This window comes from Sinocyclocheilus grahami, unplaced genomic scaffold (genome assembly GCF_001515645.1).
Source record: "Sinocyclocheilus grahami isolate Dianchi unplaced genomic scaffold, SAMN03320097.WGS_v1.1 scaffold744.1, whole genome shotgun sequence".
Classification (NCBI taxonomy): domain Eukaryota; kingdom Metazoa; phylum Chordata; class Actinopteri; order Cypriniformes; family Cyprinidae; genus Sinocyclocheilus; species Sinocyclocheilus grahami.
Window position 1 is genome coordinate 119,371 of NW_015505923.1, and position 12,420 is coordinate 131,790.

General features: G+C 36.5%; 1 protein-coding gene across 1 annotated transcript in view; it reads left to right on the plus strand.

Moving 5' to 3' along the window:
* The window catches only part of LOC107560796 (oxysterol-binding protein-related protein 6-like), a 76,015-nt gene extending 71,808 nt beyond the window's left edge, over positions 1-4,207 (plus strand). The window contains exons 20-22 of the mRNA XM_016245064.1: positions 1,629-1,773; positions 3,476-3,634; positions 4,104-4,207. Coding sequence (XP_016100550.1) covers positions 1,629-1,773; positions 3,476-3,634; positions 4,104-4,207 — 408 coding nt within the window. The remainder of the gene's footprint in view (positions 1-1,628; positions 1,774-3,475; positions 3,635-4,103) is intronic.
* The last annotated feature ends 8,213 nt before the right edge of the window (positions 4,208-12,420 follow it).

Below are 12,420 nucleotides of genomic sequence, written 5' to 3' on the forward strand. Positions count from 1 at the left end.
ATATATATATATATATATATATATATATATATATATATATATATATATATATACATATATATATATCTCACAAATGGGTAAGTCCATGGTTCTCAACCACTAGGGGGCCACTAGTCTTCAATTTTTAAAAATGTAGTTATGTTAAAATAATTGTAATTAAAATTATAAAAAAACACCAAAAATAAAGATGTACATTATACTGACATCATATTTTTGAGTTTATTTTTATTAAAAGACAAGTACAGGGCCGGCATGATATAATTATTTATATTGTTTCATGAATATCGAGTCAAAGTTTTTGTTATTTCATTTTTATTTTCATTATCGTTTAATATGTTGGCCTGGGCAATTTTTCTTTTTGTCTTATGTAGCAATATTATTCAGTTCAATTCAGTTCAGTTCATTAATCATCTGAAAACTGTTTAGTAGCTTTTTAGTTTCATAGTTGTAGTAATAACAGATTTGCTTATGCCCACGACGAATATGTGAATGGTCCACTAGCTGGGGATCCTTTGTGTTACATCATCGCCCCGTTTCATTACTTCAGACGCCTCGTCTATAGTGCTGCTCTGGCGCCGGCTCTGCAGAAGCTTAAATAGGAGGGCCTTTGAATCGATTGAGAACCAGTGGTTTAGATGGTGGTGTTTGTGCAAACTAACATACACTAGTCGAGTTTTCAGATAAGTTGAACAGCCAAAAAAGGATGAGCAGTCTTTATTGTACTTTGTTTGTATGGTAAAATGTGTAATCTCACACTGTGGATGCTCAAATGAACAGAGCAGTGTTTTGAAAGCAGACTGACAGTTTTGGGCTTTATATGGTAAATAAATCTACAAATGATGAACTTATAGTTGTCTTTCCACACATCACATTGAAAGAAAACAACCAACCAGTGTAATGAACTCTATACTAAATGTACACTACCGTTCAAAAGTTTGGGGTTGGTAATATATATATTTTTTATGTTTTTGAAAGAAGGTTCTTACAGTATGTTCACAATTATATGATCAAAAATTCAGTGAAATCAGTCATATTGTGAAACATTATTACAATTTAAAAGAACTGTTTTTGATTTGAATATATTTTAATTGTAATTTATTCCTGTGATGGAATTACAAATCATTTTAAATGATTTAGGAATTATGAAATAGGTTTTATGATTATCAATGTTCAAAAAAGTTGTCATGTTTTTGTGGAAACCATGATACTTTTTTCCAGATTCTTTAGTAAATAAAAAGTTCAAAAGAACACATTTATTTAAAATGTCTTTACTGTCACTTTTGCATAAGTAAAATTATATCCGCTCTATATTTGCAACAGAAGGCCACGTGCACATTGTTTCATAATCATATCACGTTTTTGATTATCAATGTTCAAAAAAGTTGTCATGTTTTTGTGGAAACCATGATACTTTTTTCCAGATTCTTTTGTAAATAAAAAGTTCAAAAGAACACATTTATTTAAAATGTCTTTACTGTCACTTTTGCATAAGTAAAATTATATCCGCTCTATATTTGCAACAGAAGGCCACGTGCACATTGTTTCATAATCATATCACGAATCAGAATCTAAATGTGGGGTGTCTAGAGATTCCCAGCCCTAATCTGTGTGTGTGTGTGTGTGTCCAGGGAAACTACTGGAGTTCGAATGTGAGTGAGGTGCAAGGATCAGTGATGGACCAGGAGGGAAAAGTCATTCACAGACTGTTTGGGAAATGGCATGAGGGTCTGTACTGTGGAGTCCCACCTTCAGCCAAATGCATCTGGAGACCAGGTATATACACTCACAGGGTCCAGAATGAACACCCACAATGTGCAAATTGCTAGTAGAAAGTGGACTGGCACACTATGTAATATAAAATGTACCAAAAGTAATACCCTCACTTAAAGGGGTCATGACTGCCTCTGTTTTGTATGTTGTACTGTTTTCTGAGGTCTACTTATAATGTTATCAAGATTATTACATTAAAAAACATAATTTAGAAGTAATAAGCTACTTTCTGTCCTGTTTTGACCCCCCTCATCAGAACGCTCTGTTTGAATTGGCGTAGAAGATTGTAGACTAGGAAGTAAACGCCCACTGCTGTGATTGGCTAATAGTTGTGTATCTTTGACAGCCTACATCCTTCACAGATGGACGCTGCTGTGATTGGGTTTAAAAAGCATAAATACTCATATCAAACGATCTGTTTAACAGACAAAGCAATAGTGATCATGTAATAACAACAGTTACTCACACTTGTGTCTTGCGACATTACTGTCATATCCAGTATATTCAGCACAGCATCAAAAAAAAAAAAAGTCCATCCACTCTTTCCTAACATTGGGATCAGAAGGAAGGCAAAGCAAATGCTATTTTTTCCATAACTTGGCACTGCACAGCGTCTTGTTGTCTTCGCAGCATCGCCTCTCTCGTAAACACTATATGCGTGAATCGGTGGGCGGGGCTAAACAGGCAGTGATGTAGAAGCAGGCGTTGATGATCTTCTGTGGAGGCGGTGCTTATCCACACTATTACATCATAGAGTGACACATTCCACAAGCTGTCGTTTTAACAGACTGGCTTCAGTATAAGCTGTTCTTAAACTAAAAAGAAAGTTGTGAGTTCTGACACTTACAGGATGTTTTTATAGTACAGTGACCTCTTATATGTCAAATGATCAAAGCAATTTTGGTTTCTCAGTTCATGACCCTTTAAGTGAGGTGAGTGGATCATACCAAAGAGATCCTAACCAGTCTACTAATGAAAAGATCAGTATCTGATATTGCTTTTTTGGACCTACATCTCATCACTTACCAAAAGTTTTTAGCAAAAGTATTTTTTTAAATTAATTAATAGTTTTAATCAGAAAGGACTTGTTTAGTTTATCAAAAGTGACAGTAAAGACACTATTACTATTTCTTTTTTTAAAATGAATGCTGTTCTTTTGAACTTTCTATTCATCAAAGATATACAAGTATTAAGCAGCGCAACTGTTTTTAACAGTGATAATATTAAGAAATGTTTATTGAGCAGCAAATCGGCATATTAGAATGATTTCTGAAGGATCATGTGACACTGAAGACTGGAGTAATGATTTTTATATTACAATGTTATTTCGCTTAATTACTATTTTACTGTAAAAAAAAACAAACAAAAAAACTTAGTGACCCCAAACTTTTGAACAGTAATGTATGATTTTTGTCTGGTGAAGAAGAAAAAGCAAGTGGCCGACTTGGGCCAACAGGTAACTACCCAAACACTGTGGCAGAACCGTAGAAAGTGCATGGGTAAATTTAATAAAGCACACTTTAATGGCCAGTAGGAAATATCCATGATAATAAATGCTCTCAATTTAGCAGTCATTTGCAGTTATGACCCTACACAACACAACAGAGGGCAGATCTAATGCAGTGTAGGCAGTCGGATGTTTGAGAGTGATGCTAATGCTAATGTTCCACATACATTGATGATTCTCTTGTTTTTGTGTGTTCAGGGTCTATGCCTACAGATTATGAGCTGTACTACGGCTTCAGCAGGTTTGCTATAGAGCTCAATGAGCTCTGCCCTGAGCTGAAGGAGCTGCTGCCACCAACAGATGCTCGATTCAGGCCGGACCAGAGGTACATGCAGTGTTGCAAATTGCACTCTTACTGTAAAAACATACTGTAGTTTAGAGGCAGAGGAGAGTGATCCACAGCCTCACAAGAAAAATCACTCTAGAAATGTTTTATATTACAATGTTATTTCACTTAATTACTATTTTACTGTAAAAAAATAAAAAAATAAATAAACTTAGTGACCCCAAACTTTTGAACAGTAATGTATGATTTTTGTCTGGTGAAGAAGAAAAAGCAAGTGGCCGACTTGGGCCAACAGGTAACTACCCAAACACTGTGGCAGAACCGTAGAAAGTGCATGGGTAAATTTAATAAAGTACACTTTAATGGCCAGTAGGAAATATCCATGATAATAAATGCTCTCAATTTAGCATTTGCAGTTATGACCCTACACAACACAACAGAGGGCAGATCTAATGCAGTGTAGGCAGTCGGATGTTTGAGAGTGATGCTAATGCTAATGTTCCACATACATTGATGATTCTCTTGTGTTTGTGTGTTCAGGGTCTATGCCTACAGATTATGAGCTGTACTACGGCTTCAGCAGGTTTGCTATAGAGCTCAATGAGCTCTGCCCTGAGCTGAAGGAGCTGCTGCCACCTAAGTGAGTGCACTTCATCTGCCTGCCTCTTCTTCTTCTGCTATTGAACTCCTGTCATGTAGACGGGACCTTCTCTCTGTATTGATCTCTTCCTGCTCTCAGGTTTTAATGAGGATTCACCCATTTCACAGGCTTTGGGCAAAATTCATCATTTAAAAACAAACAAGCAAAAAAACTTCAATTTATGAGTTTGAAATTTGGAAGTGGAATTGCAATTCAGTCGCAATAATGTTAGCATTTAATTTTGACAAATTTTAATGATTAATATGACAAATTATACTAATATTTAGTCCCTAATATGTAATCACCCAGCATCCTAGGTTATATAGAATAAAATTACATCTATATTTATTTAAAAATTTAAATTACTATATTTTACTGCAGAAATGTATTCTGTTTATTGTCTGTCTGGCTCCATCAGTGTCTTTTTTTTTTACCAATTATGGTTACACTTACAGTGGGTACGGAAAGTATTCAGACCCCTTTAAATTTTTCACTCTTTGTTATATTGCAGCCATTTGCTAAAATCATTTAAGTTAATTTTTTTCCCTCATTAATGTACACACAGCACCCCATATTGACAGAAAAACACAGAATTGTTGACATTTTTGCAAATTTATTAAAAAAGAAAAACTGAAATATCACATGGTCCTAAGTATTCAGACCCTTTGCTGTGACACTCATATATTTAACTCAGGTGCTGTCCATTTCTTCTGAGCATCCTTGAGATGGTTCTACACCTTAATTTGAGTCCAGCTGTGTTTGATTATACTGATTGAACTTGATTAGGAAAGCCACACACCTGTCTTTATATTGTCCTTATAAAGCTCAATAGTTATTTGCACAAAATACTGATAGCGGTATTTGCTAACTAACACTGTTATTGGGCATTCTTTTAGTGACCCATAACATTCAACCGCAAATGTATTTTTGAATCTAACAGGACTGAATGTGTGTTGTGCAAAGCCAGGATATACCTATTCAGATTATAAACATGCAAATTACAAACTTACTGTGACAGAGTTGAAATTATGTAACGCTTTCTTCAGTGAATGATGAGAAGAATTATTGGAATTTGGGGCCTGAGGTGAGAAAATGTTTTAAATATATATTTTTTCCAGACCTGGCGCTGGATTCAGATTTCTTAAAGGGGTAATATGATGTTGTTAAAAAAAGAACATTATTTGTCATGTATGTATTTGGTGTAATGAAATGTGTTTATGCGGTTTAAGGTTAAAAAAACACATTATTTTCCACATACTGTACATTATTGTTTCTCCTCTATACCCCGCCTTTCTGAAACGCGTCGATTTTTACAAAGCTCGTCGTTCTGAAAAGCGAGGTGTGCTGTGATTGGCCAGCTATCCAGTGCGTTGTGATTGGCCGAATACCTCAAGCGTGAGACGGAAATGTTACGCCCCTTACCATATTGTGATGCCGTGAGCGACGGCATTTGTTGCATCCAGTGGGCACATAATTACGGATTATAATTTGTACTGTCTTTTTACAAAAACATAAAACCATGTCTGTATTTGTGATCATCTCTTTGGATTTGAGACTTTAATCTGTGCAACTTTACAGATGATCTTTATGCACCAAGAGCTTGTAACACTCCAAAGAGAAAGGAAAAATTGAAATCGCATCATATGACCCTTTTAAGAATGTTGTATTTTTGTTTTTTTTGTTTAGTTTTTTTGTTCTTAAGATTATTCTAAAGATAAACTTATTTCTGTCAAGATAGCCATGTTTTTTTAAAGCCTGTCTATTCAGTAGAAATGTGGATTTTTAAAAAATTTTTTATTTGTGCTACATGGCATAGAAAAAGATGCTTTTAACCACTTTTAATGCATTTTGTTGTGTTCCGGTCATTTTGACCCAGAGGGGATTTTATTTTTCCTGAAAACGCTAGTTATGGTTATCGCATTAGACTAAAACCTACTGTCTGTGCTCACACAGGGTATAATAACAACCCAACCCAACTTTTTTGGGACTTTTTTTCCCACCTTGTTACACTTGTGCTGTCAAAAATGACCAGACTACAAAAATTAGCTTATGTCTTATGCTATATTATTACCAAATATTGGATTCAAACTTTTTTTAAATCAACTTTTCTTAAAAGTTATCAAATTATCAAAGGTTTTTTATTTCTTTTTACAACCATGTTTACTCTAGGCCTCATTCATGTGAGCTAATTCACCTCAGAGGTGCATGCGTTTAGATCAGCTAGGCCTACAATTAATAGCCTAAGTTCCAAAAAAACATTAGGATATTAAGTAAAGATCATGTTTCATGAAGATATTTTGTAAATTTCCTACTGTAAATATATAAAAACTTAATTTTTGATTAGTAATGTGCATTGCTAAGAACTTCATTTGGACAACTTTAAAAATGATTTTCTCAATATTTAGATTTTTTTTGCACCCTCAGATTCCAGATTTTCAAATAGTTGTATCGCAGCCAAATATTGTCCTATCCTAACAAACCATACATAAGTGGAAAGGTTATTTATTCAGCTTATTCATGTATAAATCTCAATTTCAAAAATGTTGACCTTTATTACTGGTTTTGCAGTCCAGGGTCACATTTGAGACTTAACCAAATGTAAGTTTAACCTGTGCTTCCTCTGTGTAACAGGAAGGTTATGGACAGTAACCAGAGGGAGAGATGGGTGTCTAACAACACGTACTGGGAACTGCGCAAGGACCCTGGCTTCCTCAAACTAGAAAACCCTGAGCTGTGGTAGATCCAGATACCTGTGCTGATGACGCCTTCACTGCTGACTGCAGATGCTTACTATGCAGAACAGGAGCAGCCTGGGACTTCCCTCTAGATTTGGATTTTATCTCCAGAAACGGACTGAGAAAAAACAACAACAAACACTCTCTCCTCTTCACTTCGGCAGGCTCTGCCTCCATAGTCTCCCTCTCCATAGTAACAGAGAGACAGTGCTGTTGTCAGGGCAAAAGTGAGAGCTGTAGAGCTGTCCACATGAAGCCGGTCGTGCTTCCTGTTCCTGTCCTTGCCTTAAGAAGTCGCTTCTCAACAACAACGTTTTACGCTTTTAGTGAAATTCCCTCAACTTCTTGGTTTAGATGGACTGAATTTGCTCTTAATTACATTCTGCATGTGTAGATGGCAGCTTTCATCGGCAATGTGCTACACGAACTCATCACAACTACATTTAGACAATCTTAGTGGTATTTTTGTAAACGACCAAAAGAAGGGAATTGCTTTGGCAGTTAATGCTGTGCCGTGACTCAATCTGTCTCTACTCATATTTGACGGCAGCCATCAGAGGGGCGGCTCAGTGTGCTGAACATGTGACGGTTTTATAATTGTGCGCTCCACCTTTCAAACCCTGAAAGAGAGTTCCTGGACCCAACCTGCAACACTGTGCAGCAAGACCACAAAAGACACCCCAGGACTCAGACTCCTGAATCTCTGTAGCTGCAACTGTACATTAGCGCTCTTAATTTAAAGCAGAAGTGTGACATTTATGCTCCTCTAATTGCACCAAATCAAATTCAAGAAATTATTTTTTCCAAGCAGGTTCTACAAGCACTCGCCACCTTCAGAAAAGCTTGTCAGTGCCCTGCGAAACAGATTATTACAGCTAGTTTTTGCCCTGAAGTCATGCCATTGTTTGAGCCAGAAGCACACTGCATTTAAAGGGATAGTTCACCCAAAATTAAAAAACTGTTGTTTTCTTCCCCTCGTGTCATTCCAAACCCATTTCGTTTAGTTTGAAACGCAGGATTTGTAATAAACCTGAGCAGTTTCTGTCCTTCCATTTACAATTTCAGGTAACCAAAACTTGTAAAAGTTGTAAGTCGTTGTAAAACAAGCTTCCATGTTTACCATATTTGATGTGCTCTATGTATGTGTCGATCACTGTTTAGATGTGAATAAAAGTACAAACATTTGCAGTTCATATCAAATGGCCATATCTCTAAAGAAGATTTGGATTAAAACGCTTGATAGCTTTATGACGCCTTTTTTTTTGTTGATCTCTTCAGTTTTGGTTACCTTGACTTTCAGTGTAAGGAAGAAAACCGCTCAGATTTCATTAAAAATATCTTCATTTGTGTTTCAAAAATTAACCGTCTTTTTTGGGTGAACTATCCCTTCAAAATGCACCAGTGACCAGCAGACATGTACACTGCAAAGGTGTACACTGTATTTTCCCTCGACTCATTGTTCTGAACATGAACTTCACAACAAGAGCGGCAGCGGCCTCTGCTGGCCTCTGTGCTACTGCATACTACATACTTCAGTGCCCTACATCTCTGCTTACAACATATAGGAGACGGATGTCAGCGAAGACCTGAGCAGTGTGTGGAATGGAAAGCTATCCTACCGCATACTACACAGTATGCTGTAACATTTCATGTAGTGTACTACATTTTCACATGACCTCACCATGCGTTTAATTCGGCAAAGTCCAGATTTCATCTCGGATATAAATTGTTAAAAAAAAAAAAAGTTAAGAGTTAAAATGTGACTTTTGGAAGTCTGAGTAAATACTCATTCAAAAAGACGTTTAAAAATCAGATTTAATCTGTCACGGAAATGGACGGTGAAGTCAAGCATGATGCATTGTGGGATACATCATTCGGTGTACTCGGGTTGTATACTGCATTGCAAATTTGGAACGGCACCCTGCCATACTATTCTACGGAGCCCCGCACATGACATGCAAGAAAAAATAAATAATTTGTGGGCACGATTTACTAACTCGTTCCCTCGATGTACTAAAACGTGCACATGATTACTATTTCGTTCCCTCGATTTGCTAAATCGTGCGCACAATTTACTAATTCGTTCTCTTGATTTATAAATCGTGTGCAGGATTTAGCCTACTATTTTTCTCCTGCATGCCATACGTACTATTCTTACAATTTCTGGCACATATCCACCTTTTTCTTCAACGCGGAAGTAAGCCAATGGGTGAGACTTCCGGTTCATTAGCCGCTATAGGTAAATAACGAGGAGAATAACAACGTGCAGTGAACGGTAAAACTGTTTGCACTACAAACCAGTGTGTTCATAATTAAGATAATACATTAAAATAAAATGGTAAGACACACCAACTTTCAATATCAAGCAGCAAAACGAACTGTTTTGTTCAGCTAAAAATAGCTGGACGGAGAGGACGCAGATGAGACCGGAAGCCAGACCCATAGAATTTACAAATGGCTGTGCCCATGTTTACAACAAGAAAAAGGTGGATAGACATGAAGCAGTAAAAGTAGTATTCTAGTATGCGGTTCCCGAACTCAAAACTCCAAATGAGTCATCCAGGTATTTAGTGCATACTGAAAAAGTCTATGTGCAAACTATAGAAATATGTTGCTGAAGTATGCTAGTATGCTATGCTGAATAGCATACTACCAAATACCGATTCTGCTGTATAACAGACTCGCAATGTATACATAAACACCAAAAAGTTCAGATATTTCTATAGACTGCATTAAAAAAGACCATTTTTATTACCTAGATAAAAACTGATATGACTTCTTGAATTAAACTCGCTGAGATAAATCACGTGACAACAATGTAGCAGAACACATTTGCACAATGCATGCTGTTTTCCGTACTGTTTTTAAAACGAGCAGTGTCCAGCGTAGTATGTAGTACACTAATATTCTAATGCGAACGGACCTCTAGTTTCTTACATTTGATCTCGTTTGGACCTCATTCATCAAACACAAAATCATTCGTAAAGTCATTCTCGTGTATTTTGTTGAATTCGATTCGCCTGCGCAGATCTGAATGTTTTATTTTCTTAAAATGTAGGGGTTTTTTTTCGTTTTTTTAGAAAGTTTTAAAGATTTTTATTTGATGTGAGTAGATTAAAAAAAGAAACCGCAGAATGTGAGTAGATGTAAAAAAAGAAAAAGCCAAAAACAGTGTAGTCACAGTGACAGAGATGATCTCTGTAGCCATTAGTAGACCCGTATGTCGCTGTTTGAGTCCTTCACTGTGCCTTAACGCATATGTAACCATATTAACACACTCTACTGAGCACAGTCCATCCTCATCTTCTGCACACTGACGCACTTTCATCCAGAAAGACCCTGCAGAGCCCAACCACACTAAGAAATAGCAGGTCCTGTCGAGTTCCTCGTAGGGGAAGGCGTTGTAGTGAGTGCATCCGCTGTTAGTTTCTCACCATTGCATGAAAACATGTCACAGCCTGCCAATGATTTCTAATGCCTTATTAAAATGTCCGTTTAATTTCTATCTCGTTAGATCCTCACTGAGACGTCCTGCACTGTGTGTGGGGGTTTTAATCATGTGTTCCTCTGAAGAAGTGCAATTGTACGGTGACATCTCTCTCTGTTCACAGCTGCTCCAGTGCTCCACTGCTGTACAGCTCCTGATGTGTCATTAGGACACTCTCCAGACCCGCCGTTTCATATTTCAATTCATAGTAAGAAATACATATTTGTGTTCCAAGTCATTATCGGTATCCTGTGTCTGCCGTTTATTATCAGTCTCATTATTCAACTAGAATTCAGAACCTCATGAATTATAATAATAATTGTATTATTTTAAAGAGTAATTGTAATATTCTTCTTTCTCAGTATCTAAAAATACGTACAGAACTCATTCTACATTTAAGGAGCAAATGTGGGGGTTTTTTCTGCCCAGGAAAGCTTACCGAGACATGTATGATACATGGTTCTTTATCCGAGCTTTAAATTCACTCAAAAATAAAAAGTTAATTCATACAGTAACTTACACCTCTTCTATGGGGATGGGGGTATCCGTGTTGGGGGGGTAACGCATTACAAGAAATGTGAGTTACGTAATCAGATTACTTTTTTCAAGTTCTTTGGTTTAACTTTAAAATATCGAAGTTCAAATGAATTCATTTTCTATAACTGCTGTGAGCAAACAAAAGGGTGAAATGAAATTTGTTACCAATAAATTTAAATTACAATGTAGTTTCTCAAGGATATTGAACTCGTGGTGCAATATAGTTCTATGTGTCAAAAAAGTAAATGTCAAGAAAAATTGGTTTGTGACATGGCCCTCGACACTGTAACTGGTCAATCAACAGAAAAATATATATTATTTAGTAAGACCTTTTTACAGTATATGTGACCCTGGAGCACAAAAGCAGTCTTAAGTCGCTGGGGTATATTTGTAGCAATAGCCAACAATACATTGTTTGGGTCAAATTTATAGATTTTTTCTTTTATGCCGAAAATCATTAGGATATTAAGTAAAGATCATGTTCCATGAAGATATTTTGTACATTTCCTACCGTAAATATATCAAAACTTAATTTTTGATTAGTAAGATGCACTGCTAAGAACTTAATTTGGACAACTTTAAGATGATATTCTCAATATTTAGATTTTTTTGCACCCTTAAATTCCAGATATTCAATAGTTGTATCTCGGCCAAATATTGTCCCATCCTAACAAACCATACATCAATGGAAAGCTTGTTTATTCAGCTTTCTCAATAGAGAAATCTCAATAAATCTAAAAAACATCGAGCCTTATGACTGGTCACATATGTAGTCTTTGCCGTGACACACGTGCTGAATTCTTTTGAAACTTTTAAAATTATATAGGCCTACCTCCTGCATGTACTCATTGTAAGAGGTAATTATTGAAGCTTTCAGAATGTATTATAATAAAGGAGTGTTGGATTGAATTCCTCAGATAGACACGGGGCGGAAAAGGCTGACAGAGCGCATAGGGCCCAGAGGTTGATAGGGGCCCTACTACGTTGCATAGCGTGTAGTGAAGCTTGGCGGGGGGAAAAATCACAAGCATTATATCAAGAGTTTGTTTCGTTTTTTGCCAAAAGCACATGATCTATGACGTGCAAAGATTGGTTCACTGGTTCACCCTGAAAACCTCGTAACTGTTTCAGTATGCATACTTCATCGCGGTTTTCTTTAGTACATTGTTTTGCTCCAATATATTAAGCCCAAATGAACTTTGTCTATGAAAAATAGTTATAGGCAAAGCAATAAAATAAGTTAATCACTTCTGCAGTTTCAAAATTAATAAAACAAAATGAATCCGTTTCTGAACCAAATGTGAACCCAGCGAGTGTAACGGTTTGTTGTGTGCTATAGCTACATTGTTGTGACCACTAGAGTGTGTGCCTCGAGTATAACTTTTATAGCGCTTTTCCACTGTATGGTACGGCACGGTACGGTTCACTTTTAGGGGTTTTTCCACTCGGTACAGTACC